At 38.1% G+C, this 15,711-nt stretch overlaps 1 protein-coding gene across 2 annotated transcripts in view; it reads right to left on the minus strand.

Annotated features, from left to right (window-relative positions):
* Nucleotides 1-2,452: 2,452 nt before the first annotated feature.
* The window catches only part of CNST (consortin, connexin sorting protein), a 98,084-nt gene continuing 84,825 nt past the window's right edge, over nt 2,453-15,711 (minus strand). For both annotated transcript variants that reach the window (XM_069069134.1, XM_069069133.1), the window contains 2 exons: nt 7,768-7,903; nt 2,453-5,167 (listed from right to left, as the gene is read on the minus strand). In XM_069069134.1, the coding sequence (XP_068925235.1) occupies nt 4,962-5,167; nt 7,768-7,903 (342 nt within the window). In that variant the 3' untranslated portion in view covers nt 2,453-4,961. The remainder of the gene's footprint in view (nt 5,168-7,767; nt 7,904-15,711) is intronic.

Genomic DNA, 15,711 nt, shown 5'->3' on the forward strand with positions numbered 1-15,711 from the left:
CTCTTTTTCATAGAGCTGCCAAATCAATATAAGGCACAGATATGACTATGTCATACCTGCATTCAAAAAACATCACTGGTTCCCTAACGCCTCAAGGATAAGATGCAAAGTCCTCAGCCTGGCTTTGAAGGATTCTGTAATTTGGCTTGAATATAGCTTTCTAGACCTATTTCATCTTACTCCTAGTCAAGTTCCCCTCCAAGTTCCACCAAACAGAATAATTAACTATTCATTACACTTGACATTTCATTTCCTGTGCCTTCACACAGGCTGAGCCCATACCCAGAATGTACTTACTTGTTGCCTCTGCCTAAATATCCCTCCTTTTCTTCACGGCTCACCTCAGTTAAAACTCCAAGCCCTTTCCTGATGTCTCCATTTAATAGTTTCTTCCTCCTTAGACTGCTTTATTATTTAATTGCCTGTGCACATGGGCCCTCAGGTAGTCTAAGTTCTGTGAAGAGAGTTTTTTCTTTCTACAGAGCTTTGCCCCTCAAGCACTTAATGTTTATTGTATAGAATGATCATGGCTGCTATTAGGATTAGTGTCCAGAACTATGAAGTGCACTTAACTTTCACTATAGCCCACCTACCCAAGAGCAGAATTTACTGGTATTAAAACATAGACTCAAATGGATCTGATGTGGGATGTATCCTCTGTGATGAACGCAAATCACAGGCGATCGCGTGTGACTCTTGGCCATGTCCTCCCACATGGTCACTACAGGTCCACCCAGAGTGTCGAGGACTTTCTTTGAGCTCTTCTGACTTGAAGATCTTTTCAACACATAATAGATCCATCCTCTTCTATTCTACATTTCTTTGGCTGCATCCCCTACACAGCAGCTTCTTAAACAGGAGCACTTGAAGGACCTAATCACCCACAGGAAACATCTTCAGTTGGGACCTGTGCTCGGATCATTTCCATGACAAAGGTCAACATCTTGCTCTTGATCTACATGCTTTATGCCTTGCTGGATATTAAAGACTGATGGGTTCTTGAACAAAGTTATCTGTTCTATCTTCCAAGGAGATCTATATAATTTTGACACAGGCATGGGAAACACCTAGTTGGAAGAAAGCCTTTAAGGTGGTCTTTGGTTCTTCTGAGTCAAATACTTTTTTATATTCGGCAAATAATAACACAATAGCACTTTGTATTCTATAAACCTTTCATTCACATGTATGTATAATGGTAAAGGTGTGGACTACCAAAGAACACTGCTGATAAAAGCCTGACTGATCTCTTCTAAAACCCTCATCAAGTTGGTCTGTGCCTGGGTAGATTATCCTCAAAAAATTTTTATGTACACAGGCAAGTAGATATGGGGTCAGTAATTGCTGGTCTTTTGGGGGTAGTAACAAGGTCAAAGGTTTTTGCCACACTTTTTGGTATCTTTCCCTAATTTAGTCTCAGACACCTCAATGAGTGATGCCTCAATACCTTCAAAACTGTGTTGCCTCTAGCATGGACCTTTCTTCTGTGTCTAGCTGCATTGCCCATTTTTGTCCTCTGCAATACCATTTCTGTTTCTAGGATTGTGACAGCAGGTGTCTAGATGCAGTGAATGTGCTGTGTAAGTGGACAGTCTACTGGGGACGAGCCTCCCCATATTGGGCAAAGCTGGTTCTTGGAAAGCAAGGTGGTCTGTTGTCAGGACAATACTCAGAGCTCTGGTAATATAGCAGGGTTATTTTTGTGACAGGATGAGGCTGAGGAGTAGGTCTCCAGGGGCTTTGTGGAAGAAAATACATGCATTTACAAAAAGTGAGATTAAAAAGTACCCCTTGAGGACCACACCCCCTTGTCTCTGTGCTGCAGTGAACTGCCTATCCTGCCTGTTTTGCATCTTGACTGTGCTAGGAGAGCAGAGGGTAATTCTTCGAAGATTCCCAGATTTACTGGGGTCTTTAATGAAAACATTTTAAGATACAATAGGAAAAAGAATTTCAAAATTCATATTCTTCCACCTATAGCATGTATAGTACTTGGGCAGCCTTAAAAATTCATGGAGTAAGATTGTTGGTTTCAGATTACTCTGATGACTTAATAGAGAGCCCAATTTGTGAAACTGGTGAAATCTATGTCTTTGTTGTTTTCCAGTTCTCCCCCTCCCAGCTGTGTACCACACCCTGCCTTAATGCTGTCCCCTGTAGTGCTCCATCCCTTCCCAGTCATTCCTGGGCTGGGCCCCCTACCTTCCTCAAAACTCACATAGAGGATCATGTGTTTCCCTTCCTAGCAAGGCTAGACTTTTAAAGGACAAAACCTTAAATTTGAAGGAATGGAACTTCTATGGCAGAATTTCTGGTAGTGCGGCCATAAGTGGAAGAGAGTTCTTTGTAACCTGGAGCCTTTTGACATCTCACTATGTTGATGGCTACCTGGTACTCATAATAAAAGTAAAAAATTGCTCAGTACCCAAGGGTCCAAATAAATTCTCGCAGACACTTTTTGTTTGTTGAAGATTTTAAATCACAAGCTAGATTTGATGCTTTCAAATACAGTTCTTCAAGAATATTATTTGTTACAAATTATCAGTACCTTCAAATGACATAAAATTTTACACTGTTGAAAAATTAGGAGAAATTTTTCATGTGAGTTAAACAGCCCTTTCATCACTAAGTGGAATTACCCCAAGTCATGCAATAAATGGCTATTAAACTTTTAAAAATTGTCCTGATTTGCTCTGTTGAGATTTTAAACTTGTTCTTAAGTCAAGGCACCTATGTGCTCTGGTACTATGTGCTCTATATTGACCTAACTTTTCCCCACTCAGAGCAGTTTTAAGGATACATATATTCTCTCTAAGCACCACTTGTTCAATTTTACCAATGAATCTTACTTCCTTTCTCCTCCATTCTTTGTGCAAACTTCCCAGCAAATCAATAGGAACTATGTTAGAAGGGAGAGGTCTTAAGCTCTAAAGGCAAATACAGCTGTCACAGATTTCCTATAGATTTCAACAGTAAATGACTTGGAAGGAGAAGCTGAAGAGCTTTGTGACTGAAACAGGGAGAAAAACCTTATTTTTGTCTTAATGTGGAACTGCCAGATTGCTGGACAAAGGTCTCCTAATTAGCAACTGAGGGCAAAACAGAAGACATCTGGCTATGGCTAATGGCCACTCACTGGAGCTCTTGTGAGCAGGTCTTACTGACAGAACCACTTAAGAATTAGTACCATCAACATTTTATATAGAATTTGAGTATAAATTTGATACACAGTGCAACTGAACTGCATTAAAAAAATCACCTCAGCTTTTTAATCTTTTAAAATTTATAATAGAACATTAAAATATCTTCTAATAAATCAGTCTTAAGTATAAGTATTCATGATCTCAATATCTTATATACTTCTAAATAAATATCTCTGACCTATAGCTCTTGAAGGTATTACATGGTGACATGATGCAGATAAGTCAAACAGTATTTTTAGGTGAAAACAAACCATCAATTTAAAAATAAACAATTTTAAAAACACTCTGAACTTAAGTTGCAGAAAATCAAAACACACACTTAATGATACAGTAATTGATACATATAGCTTTAAAATAACCGAATGCATGCTCAGCAACACTTCAATATACAAAAAAAAAAATCCCTTAAAAATGAATCTAATCTAAATAAATAAGCAGAAACACAAAGGGAGGTACTGAACCAGCCAGTAACACATAGAAATATAAAATGATTTCTCCCTTCCTCTTTTAGATGATTCTGACATGAAAATAATGTAAAACAGATTATTCTGGAAAATTATAATTCTTAAGTTTTATTCAGAAAGTAATATTTTGCATTAAATAATAATGTGTAATTGTGGTCTATGATATGAAAAGGGAAAGTAAGGCTTCCTAAATGTTAGACAATTGAGCCTCAGAGGGGGATAATTCCATATTACTATTATTACCTTTTGCGGGGAGGGGGAACTGAAATTCACCTATTCCAGAAATGACTGAACCTTTGCTGACAAAGTGGCTACTAAATGTCTATTATGCATATTTAAATTCATTATTTGAATGTACATTCAAATGTTAAAAAACCCAATGAAACATGATTTTTAAAAATACTGAACCATTTATCTCAACAATGTAATCTCACTTGCCAAAAAACGTTTGCTTTTCATAGGAGAGGCCTAAACTGGAACTTTGAGCATTTGGTCATGGCATTAAGAAATATGGAAATCATATTATAAGCATGTTCTAACTAGGAGTTAGAAATGGAGGCCTGAGAAGCAGCAGGAAGTCTTTGATCTAATTGCATTAGCCAGACATTAACTGCTATTGACTGCTGCATAGAGCTATCAGAGCTCCCATGCCAGAGCCAAATTTCTGAAACTCAGTTGTCTACTCCAGGTCATCTATTCCACAGTTACGTAGTGAAACAATGGTTAAAATGGAAGGAAGATCTGTGCCTGCACAGCAATATTCAAGATAAAAGAATAATGACAATTGTTATTATTCTGTGTTGGGTATTTGCTCATAATAACTGCCTGAGAATAGAGAAAGGTAAGACGAATACATACACACAACTATTTCACATACTGGGTGTAGACTTTGAAAACATTGGTTTGCTAAACCTGGATTACGCAGCTCCCAAGTATAATTAAAAAGACATTAAGACTATAAGGTAATTCCTTTTCATGATACACAAGACTTATTGCATGATAGCTGGAAGCAACATCTTTGGACAAACAAATGTAAACTAAAAGTGATCTTTAACCATTAGCATATCAAGATGGCTAAAAATGGGTGCTTATAGGAATGCTTTGTCCATTTCTACTTGCATCAACGTGGAAGATACTGATGTGCTCTCCAAGACATCAAGATTTGGTCATCTTTCCACCCTCTGGTGCTCAGAGTCTCTGTTGCCTGTGATATCTCACTGAAAGTGGCAGCACACAGGACAGAAGTATTGTCTGTCTTTAGTTCTCACTGCCAGCGGCATTCAAGGCTGGAATGCTGCTAGGAGAAGGATATCCTGCGCCTAAGTTCTGTTATTCCCTGCAGTAACTTGGTATAATAGAAATCCATGTTGGCTGCAAAGTCAGTACATACAGGTGATTCCACATCACCAAAGGTACAGTACAATGCAGTTCCTCCGATGCTAAGGAAAACAGTTGCTATGCACAGCAGGACCAGTAAAAGACAGGAGCCACCACCAACTTCATCTGTCAGAACATGAAAACAAACAAGAGGTCACATAAAAATTTCTAAAATGGTGAGGTTATCAAAGCAAAACCAAAACAGGACTCTTAGTATCTCCCATATGTTCACTGAGTAGGAAAGGCTATATATTTCTTTTTTTTTTTTTGCTTTTTTTTGGAGGGGGGAGGGTAGGGCAATTGGGGTTAAGTGACTTGCCCAAGGTCACACGGCTAGTTTTTGTGTTAAGTCTCTGAATCCGAATTTGAACTCAGGTCCTCCTGACTCCAGGGCTGGTGCTCTATTCACTGCGCCACCTAGCTGCCAAGGCTATATATTTCTAACTATCCCAGTCCTCTAGGAAAAGCAGGCTTGTTGACAAGACAACCACTGGAAATAGAGCTTTACCAATGTGTAACAAATATCCACTTACTTTTTCAATGTGTTGCACATTTTTCAACTTAGAAGATCCCAGATGAAGAGCTGGGAGGAACCCAGAAGTCATCATGCCCAACTCTCTCCTTTTACATTATGAGGAAACTGGGGAGCAGAGAGAATAACTGACTTGTCTAGGGACACACAGCTAGTTAACTGAGTTAGAATTTGAACCTAGGTCTTCTGGCCTCCCCATTTAGTGATCTAGATACTACCATGAGACCTCTCTGATTTGAGTCAGAGTAGAAATTAATGCTATCACTAACACAAGGTACTGAGATACAGTGTATGTAATCTTTGGTAAAAGAAGTCAGTTTTACACTTTAATAGTGTCTACTACTATAAGACAATGTCCAAGGCACTGGCAATATAAAACCAAACATTAAATAGCCCATTCCCTCAAAGAGCTTAAAGCATCCAATCCAAAACCCAAACTTGGGAAAATTGAGGCCCATGTAAGGTAAGTGACTTGTCCAAGGTCACACTGGTAAATGATAAAGCTGAAATTCTAATCCAGGTTCTCTGACTCTAAATCCAAGACTCTTTCCAAGGTCAACTTGCTTGTTTAGTAATTAAACTGTGCTTAAATGGAATCTGGGCATTTTTATATAGGATTTTACTCTACAATAATATAAGGAAGTAGCCAAGTTAAAATGAAATAACATATATTCTGCTTAAAGCTTTGCTTTATAATAAGCATGTCATTTTTAAATCTAGAGAAATCATTGCTCCTATAAATTTCTCTGCTGAGAAAAAGTCTATTCAAGTAGAAATATGCCTTTTATAAATCCATATTATTATTAGGAAACTGGCAAACTGTTTATAATTTTTTCTACTTTATCCATATGTTTAAAGTGTTCAGAGGAGAAAAGGTTTGTTTCTTCTAAGATGTTTGTGGCAAAAACATGAGTTGGTCAGAATCTATAGAACACACAAATAAATAAATAAAAAGGAGATGAGAGCTAAATAGTAGATGAGAGGCCTGATGCTTGCCAAAGTGACAGAAAGTTCATGTAGTACAGTGAGGAAAATAAGCGTTAAGTGATGATTAATAGTATCTGTAGTTTAGTCCAAAGTACTACACTGCCCCACTGCCCTTTAAGCCTGCCCTAATTTGTGTGTCACTTGCTTAACTTACGGTGATTAATAAATATTTAAATAAACAGTTATATTTTAAAAGAAGCATAACTTATGAAGTGATGCTTTAACTTTAAAGCATGGGATCTGGGACATACTATTAGTCATCCATCCCTGACCCTTAGGTAAACTGTTTGGCCTATGCAATCACATTACAAGGAACTACTCTATACCCAGTGACAGCTATGAGTTGCAGGCACTGTTCTTAGGAAGGAAAATCAGTTTCTATAGGACTGGTCTTGCAAATTCCAACTTACAAAGGTGATGGCAATTATTAGAATTTTAAATCCCAGAATATTTTGCTCCTAATGAATTTTATCCATTGTAGAGTTCTCTGAGGAAACAGAGCATCATTTACATACTTTAGAAAATGGTCAAGAACTTGGAATAAAGCTTATAATCTACAAATAGAATGTTAATGAAGTATGGGAATTATTATGGCTCATGAATTAGAAAGACAGAAATTAATCTTCACTCTCACAAGAAAAGAAACATTTCAAACCAGGTATTAGGGGAAAGAAGTTCATGAGAGTAATAAGAGTAATTCTAAGATGATGCTTTTCTTTTTCCTCACAGAGAGTGGTGTGAAAGGAATGACTCTCTAGTTATAGGCAAAAATGCTGAAAACAAAAATGATTTAAAGAAACAATTCCTCCACTAACGTCTTTGTTTGATGCTTCAGTGTGGAATGGTGGTCACCCTAGGTTCTCAAAGGTTATTTCTGCCTGTGCACCATCCTACACATCCTGCCACCATCCTGTGGTGCATCCTAAAAAGAAGAACAGGTTCAAGGATACACCTAGCAATAGGCTGTCCCCCTCACAGCACAGTGTGGAAGGTATCCTACGGGTAGGCTATCCGCTATGAAATAATCTTTTTTTTCCATGTAACTTGAGAAATTATCTACAAAGGCCCGAGTATGTCAGTACCAGGACTAATGAAATCATAGCTATTTGCAACCTCTTCCTGGCTGATAAGAACATGTAGGGATAATTAGTTGCTAGATTCACATCTCCTTTAAAAAACCTGTTACTAATTCTTATCTGCAACTTACCCTGATCCAAGGAGTCTTCCATTTCTTGGAATCTTACTCGTCTCTTTGATGATTTTTGCTGCATTTGGGCAAACTGATTTCCTTCACTATTATTTCTTTTCTTTAATATAGACACCAATCCCTCTGTTGGAACAACCTGTCAAAAATTTGAAGGGTCATATCTAAGTATTGTAAAGGAAAATATATTGATGATCATATTAATAACATTTCATTTTTCATTAGGGTCGAGGCAAAAAAATGAAAGTCTCTTTCTTATAGGATTAAATTATATTTGTACAATGCTGTTTTGTAATCTACACATAGGAACAAAAGCACGTGAAAGATACCAAGAACCAAACTCCAAGAAACATAGCCCATTTACTGAGTTATTTTCCTTAAAAAAGGTACTATAAGTTGAAATGATATGTTAGATTTGGTCTTCTTACAGAAACTTAAATTTTGTTTTGTTTTGTTTTTGCTTATTTTTTTTTTTGGAGGGGGAAAGGTAGGGCAATTGGGGTTAAGTGATCTACCCAAAGTCACTTAACTAGTTTTTGTGTTATGTGTCTGAGGCCAGATTTGAACTCAGGTCCTCCTGACTCCAGGGCCGGTGCTCTGAGCCACCTAGCCACCCCCAGAAAATTAAATGTTTTAAATAATAGACCTGACATGATAAAGCTTCCTAAATCAAACATACATATGCACATATTAACATGGGTAATTTCTAGAATTAGGTAGTGACATTCCTGATATCCCTTGCCTAAGATATGAGACAGTTCAAGTATTATGTTCACTTCTGGATTAGGTCACTCACTGTTAAGGTCTTCTCAGTGGGAAGACTTTAAACAAAGCTGAATGACCATGTACTAGTTATGCTACAGAGGGTATTTCTATTGGAGCAGATGATCTCAAAGGTTCCTTTTAATTCTGTGTTTCCAACCTGTCAGCTGCACTAGTCCAGAGTTTTTGGATTCTATTATGTCCTTTTTGGGAAAATATTTGGACATTTTCCAACTTCTGGAACTCTTCTTTATCCTTCAGAGGTGATCAGCAACCATTCATAATTTTATCTGCATGTTATTTCAGTTAATTATATTACAATTTTCCTATATCTGGAGATTTGAACTCCAGAGACTTGAACTATGGAGACTAAAGCAGTTAGATAATAGGAACGGAGTCACTTCTTAGGTCTGTTATCTATTATTACTGTGTAATCTGCCATAAACAGTGGGCCTGTTCCATGATCTTTTTTGGAGCATAAATTAAAGAGATCTTTAAAAACTGTTTTTAGGGGTGGCCAGGTAGCACAGCAAGTAAGAGCACTAGCTCCAGTGTTGGGATGACCTGGGGATTGAATCTGGGCTCAGACAGTTAGCACCCACCCAGAAACACCTGGCCTTGTAACCTTGATCAAGTTACTTAACCCCAATTGCTTAGGGGTGGCCAGGTGGCTCAGCGAGTAAGAGCACCAGCTCCAGTGTTAGGATGACCTGGGGATTGAATCCGGGCTCAGATACTTAGCACCACACCCAGAAATAACTGGCTGTATAACCTTGAGCCAAGTTACTTAACCCCAATTGCTTTAAAATAAAAACAAAAACAAAAAAACAACTGTTTTTATCATTCCTCAGAAGATTCAACTCATTTTAGACTTTACCTCTTCTGACATTGTTCTTAAAATCTCATCCTGGGGATGAAAAGAAAGGTAAATACAAAGTCGTTGCCCTCATGGAGCTCACATACATACAGCAGAGGAGTAAAAGTAAAAACTGTGCTTATGAGATCTCTACAGTGTGGGTGGAAAGGAAGCTCAGAGGCATTAGCTGGGCATGGTGGCAACTAGGGGGAAAGGGTAGGAATCAGGAAAGGCCTCCTACAGAAAGTGGGATTTGAGCTTAGTCTTGAAGGAAGTAGGGAAAGCAGTCTGTGGAGGTGAGAGGGAGAGTATGCCAGGTTTGGGGAACAGTTAGGGACAAGGTGTGGAGTTAGGAGGAATGTTATGAGTAAGAACAGCAAGACGGCTGGATCACAGAATAAATGCAAGGGATTAAAGAGTAACAAAACTGTGAAGAGCCAGGTAGCAAAGGGTTTTTCCAAGGCAGAAGACTTTATATTTGATCTTGGAGGTAATAGGGAGCCACGGGAGAGTGACATGGCCAGATCTATGTTTTATGAAAATCATTTGGCAGATGAATAGACTATGAAGTAGAATGGGTGGAGACCTGAGGTAGGGAAGACCAATTAGAAAGCTATGACAGTAGTCAAGGTGTAAGGTGATGGGACCTACACCGGGCTGGCAGCTGTGTGAGTAAAGAGGAAACATATAAGACAGGTGTTACAAAGGTACTAATAACTACTCTTGGCAACAGATTGGATATGAGGGGGTGTGAGGGGGAAATGGAAGATGACATGGAGGTCATAGGCCAGGTTGACTGGGAAGATAATGGTGTCCTCAACAGTCATAGGGAAGCCTGGAAGAGGGGATTTTTTTTGAAAGATGAAGTCTGCCTTGGACACCTTGAGGTCCTATGGGTCATTCAGTTTAAGACGTCAAAGAACTAGGTTGGTAATGTGAGAATGAAGCTTAGGGGAGAGACTAGGATGAGATAGAAGGAGAACAGAAAAGAACTCAGGACACTTTTATTTTCTTCTCTGTACCCTAAATGCCTAAGCAGAGTACTTAGGTACTTAATAAATGCTTTTGTTGGGGCGGGGAGAAGCTGGGTGAGGGTGAGGGTGGCAGCAAGGAAGTAATTAGGGTAATGTAACTTGCCCATGGTCACACAGTAAGTGTTTGAGGCCAGATATGAATTCATGTCTTCCTGACTCCAGAACTGACACTCTATATCCACTATGCCACCAAGCTGTTCCTTAATAAAATGCTTAATGAATGAAAAACACTTTATAGTCTTTCAAATAAGCTACCTTTCTGGAACCAGTAAATGTAGAAAGCCATAGTTTAAAAGAACAAATATTTAAAAGAACCGATTTAATCATTTTTGCCATTTTACAGACATATAACTGAAAGCAGAGAAAATACTTGGTACTTACAGCTTAACAACAAAATTAATATGCTTCTGGTATTATAACTTCAGGCTAGTTATCCAATCTTAAAAATTGCTTCATGAAGTTTCAGTACATAAAATTATCTGTACCTATTACTATCTCCTTGTAATTCTCTTATGTGTAGAAAAAGAAGTCAGGAAAGAAAGTATAATAGGAGGAAGAAAACAGTGTTCCTTCTTTAAAGCAGTCATTCCCTAATTACTCAGGCTATGGACTCTAAATCAGATTATAGGTGAGAGCAGATTATATTAAAAATAGAAAACAATCTTTAGCTCTAACCTATTTCTTGAGTCTACTGATACTACTAACAGTTTGACACTAGCAAATGTGTAAAAGCTGGTTGCGTTGCCTCATAAACAAGGAAGCTAACATTAAAGTGGAAAAGCAATATGGAATAGTGGATAGACAATGGGTCTTGAAGCCAGGTTCAGATGTTGCCCCTGGACAAATCACTTAATGTCTTAGTGCTTCAAGAGTTCCCTAGACCAACAGAATCTCAGTCCAGTGCCCTCTTCATATCCCTGTATCCTTAGAGACAACCAACCTCCAAGAGGTAGTTGTGCAGAGAGTACTTCCTATCCAATATCATTTTATCTACCTTTCTGGGCTAACTCAGCTTCACTGTCTGTGAAATTAGAAGTTGGACTTGGTGATGGACTTCTAAGGTTCCTTGCATTTCTAAATCCTGATACTAACTGGAGACTCTACATTTGACTCACAAAACAAAACAAAACAAAACACTTTGGCTGCAATGGGTGAATAAACTCAAAGGCACAAAGCTCTGAGTTTAGTATGATCTCCAATTCTCAAACCTTTATATCTCAGCCCCAAGTCCTACATGTTAATTTTATTGTAAGAATGGAAAGATAGGGTGGCTAGGTGGTGCAGTGAGTAAAGCGCTGGCCCCAGAGTCAGGAGGACCTGAGTTCGGTTCCGGCCTCAGACACTTAACAGCCACACAAAAAAACTAGCCATGTAACCTTGGGCAAGTTACTTAACCCCAACTGTCCTCCAAAAGGCAAAAAAAAAAATAATGGAAAGTTAACTCATTTTTCCTCTTAGCCATTTTTATGGACTGTATAAAAAAACAAGATGTAACCACAAAAGGTCAACTGGGAAGACAAAAATGCATCAGAATAAGGCAGTGAGCTCACTGTTTGGGCAGAGTGGGAAATGAATACAAAATTCTAGATTTTGTTTAGTAAAAAGGGCTCATTTCATTTTAATTTGAATGAATACTAAGCATGACTAGAATGATACTGATTTTTAGTAGATATAACAATTCATACATAAGTGAATGTTCTTCAAAGCAGTCTCCTTGGGAATATGAAATTATTCCTGGAAGATTATGTCAGAAAGATCTTAAGGAGAGGAGCTCTGCAGGGTGAGGAAGGGAAAAGTGGGTGCAAAGGAAAAGAGAAAAGGTGAAAAGACTAGATCTTGGAGTGGGACAGCCTTACCATAAATACGTCAGAAGCATACCAACTAATATAAGTTTATGTGCATATTGCTAGTCTCTAAAACGTACTTTAAATTAATAATATGGGTACAACTGGCTGAGTAAATGTGAACTGCTAAAAGTTGTAGTGCCTTAAAGACTCCCTATAACATCCATCCTTCACCTGACAGATGAAATACAGAATATTGAGATGATTTCCAATATAAGCCTGTCTTTGATAATGGGCTGTATATTTGTATAATCTATTTGTTTCTTTCAAATCTAAGATTCTTTTAAAAAATTTTATTTTTAGTTTTTTTAATGTCAACAGGAACTTTATTTTTTTTTTCATTTTTCAAATGCTTTATTAACTTCTGATTTACATCATTAATTTCTGCCAGATTTTGAGTTACAAATTTTCTCCCTGTTTTTCCCCTACCCACTACCCCAGAATAGGAGTCCCACAGGATATCCCCTCCTCCAACCTGCTCTCTCCTGTATCTTCTCCCATACCCCATTCGACTTTTCCAGTAGGGCATGGTAGACCTCTATGCCCCAGTGCCTGTATATCTTCTTTCCCAATTACATGTAAGATAGTATTAATAATAGCATATATGTATATATAATTTTAAACATTTGATTTTAAATCTTTGCATTCCAGATTCATATTCCCTTCCTCCCTTGTCACCCACCCTTACTGGGAAAATAAGCAGTTCAGTATAGATTGTATATGTGTAGCTAATGCAAAACATTAACATAGTAGATATATTGTAAAAGACTGACTATATTTCCCTCCCTCCTGTCCCACCTCCCACTTGTTCTATTCTCCACTTTGATCCCGTCCCTTTTCAAAAGTGGGTGCTTCCAACTTCCCTCCCCCCCAGCCTGCCCTTCCTTCCATCATTCCCCCTCTCATCCCCTTCCCCCTACTCTCCTGTAGGGTGAGATACCCTATTTAGTGTGTATTTCATTCCCTCCCTGAGCCAAATTCAGTGAGAATAAGGTTGACCCATTCCCTTTTGCCTTCCTACTCTTCCGCTCCATTGTAACCCTTTCCCCTTGCCTCTTCTTTATGAGATAGTTTACCCCATTCTGTCTCTCTCCATCTCCTCCCATTATATTCCTCCCTCACCTCTTAATTTCACCTTTTAAGTATCATCCCTTCCTATTAAATTTCCTGTGCCCTCTACCTATGTATATCTGTAAGCATATATATATTTAGTTTTTTAACATTTACTTCCACAAGATTTTGAGTTCCAACTTTTCTCCCCATCTCTCCCCTCCCCCAACCCAAGATGGTGTGCATTCTGGTTATCCCTTCCCCTAATCTGCCCTCCCTTCTCTTATCCCCTTCCCCTTCTATTTTCCTATAGTGTAAGATAAGATTTCTATATCCCATTTCCTGTGTGTCTTATTTCCCAGTTGCATGAACAATTTTTAACATTTTGTTTTTGAAACTTTGAGTTTTAAATTCTCTCCCTTCCTTCCTCCCCACCCACCCTCACTGAGTAGGAAAGCAATTCGATATAGATTATATGTGTGTAGTCATTAAAAACACTTCTATAACAGTCATGTTGTAAAAGACTATATTTTCCTTCATCCTATCCCGCCTCCCCTTATTCTATTCTCTCCTTTGACCCTATCTCTCCTCAGAAGTGTTTGCTTCTGTTTATCCCCTCCCCAAATCTGCCCTCCCTTCTATCACATTTACCCCCATTCTCTTCCCCCCTACTTTCCTGTAGAATAGATTTCCGTACCCAATTTAGTATGTATGTTATTCCCTCCTTAAGTCAAATCCAATGAGAGTAAGGTTCACTCATTCCCTCTCACCTCCCCCCTTTTCCCCTCCACTGTAAAAGCTTTTTCTTGCCTCTTTTATGTGTGATAATTTACCCCATTCTACCTCTCCCTTTCTCCTTCTCCCAGTACATTCCTCTCTCACCCCTTAATTTTATTTTTTAGATATCATCCCTTCATATTCAACTCACCCTATGCCCTCTGTCTATATATATTCCCTCCAACTACCCTAATAATGAGAAAGATCTCATGAATTACAAACATCATCTTTCCATGTAGGAATGTAGACATTTCAAATTTAATAAGTCCCTTATGCAAATCTTAAGGTTCCTAGAGCTAAATTATCAAATATAGTCCTCGATTTCAGTTCTTTGAAAATGAACACACAAAAGTCAGTCTCCAAAAATCAATACAAGGTCAGCAATCTATGCCTTCGGAAATCATGTACTCCTAATATCTTTGTTCTAAGAAATTTAGAGCAGCTCAAATTACATTAAGATTTTAAATATAAATATATACATTTCATGTATAAGAATGGTTTTTCAGACCTTCTAGAGAAAGCAACAAAGAAAAGTTCCTTTAGGGCAGAAAAAGACAGCTCAGAGAACTGGGACCAGAACTTAGATTTTTCTACTCCTACGATAGCACTGTTTCATCTTCTAATAAGCTAAGAGTGATGGGAGTGGATAGTAAAGAATTCATGAAACCATTTATTTTGTTTTCTAAAGACAAAGTTTCACCTTTAAGAAAATTTGAGTCACTTAATTATTACATATGCTTAAGTTGTGTTTGCAATTAGCATCTAATTGGCTTCTTAGTCTTTTTTTTTTTTTTAGGGCAATTGGGATTAAGTGACTTGCCCAAGGTCACACGGCTAGTTTTTGTGTTAAGTGTCTGAGGCCGGATTGGCTCCTTAGTCTTTAATTTAATTTTTTGATGTATGAAAATGGTAAGCTACTCTAGTTTCTTCACCTCAGTCCTACTTGGAAAATCTAGTGTATCATCTTAGTAGATGGCATCACCACATGTATTCTGGGTAGAAGTGACCTCTTCTCATATGCCAAAGCCACTGTTTTTGGAGACATTATGACCACCCAATATCCCTCTGGTTCCTGACCACAAACCAAAGTGTAATTTACACTGCCCCTCCTGAGCTCTTTTAACTGAAGTGATGGTATACAGTTCAGAAGGAACTGGAATTCTTTGTATTGAGAGCAGAGGTAAAGTCAAAGCTTTTCTAATTCTTTTCATTTTTCCCCCTCCCTCTTAGCTTTGTCATGGGTATGAACGTCTTATAGATGGAAAAAAAGGTAGACGGACAGACATGTGGAAGGAGGGGGCCCAAAAAGAGATGTCCAAAGAACAAAACTGAAGGTGGCTAGCATATGGAGATACCTTCTGAACACTGCCCTTTGGAAGAGTCTTGGTGTGTAATGTTAAGTTACAAGAATAAGAAGGCAGAATATAATGTGCCCAAGTAGGCATCTGGATAATCTTTTTAGCTACTCTAGAACCTAAGGCCATGGTTTCTTTAGCTCTTCCCCTAGCCAAGATACCAATACTGTTTAGCTATGATTCTAATTGGTGTATCTGAGGAAATAAGATCTTTAAATTGAGTGTTAAGCTCTTCTTCAAATAGTCCCCTCCTCACATCAAAAAAGAAA

This window comes from Petaurus breviceps, unplaced genomic scaffold (genome assembly GCF_028583685.1).
Source record: "Petaurus breviceps papuanus isolate PSGF00001 unplaced genomic scaffold, PetGlider_PUasm1.0 90778, whole genome shotgun sequence".
Lineage (NCBI taxonomy): Eukaryota > Metazoa > Chordata > Mammalia > Diprotodontia > Petauridae > Petaurus > Petaurus breviceps.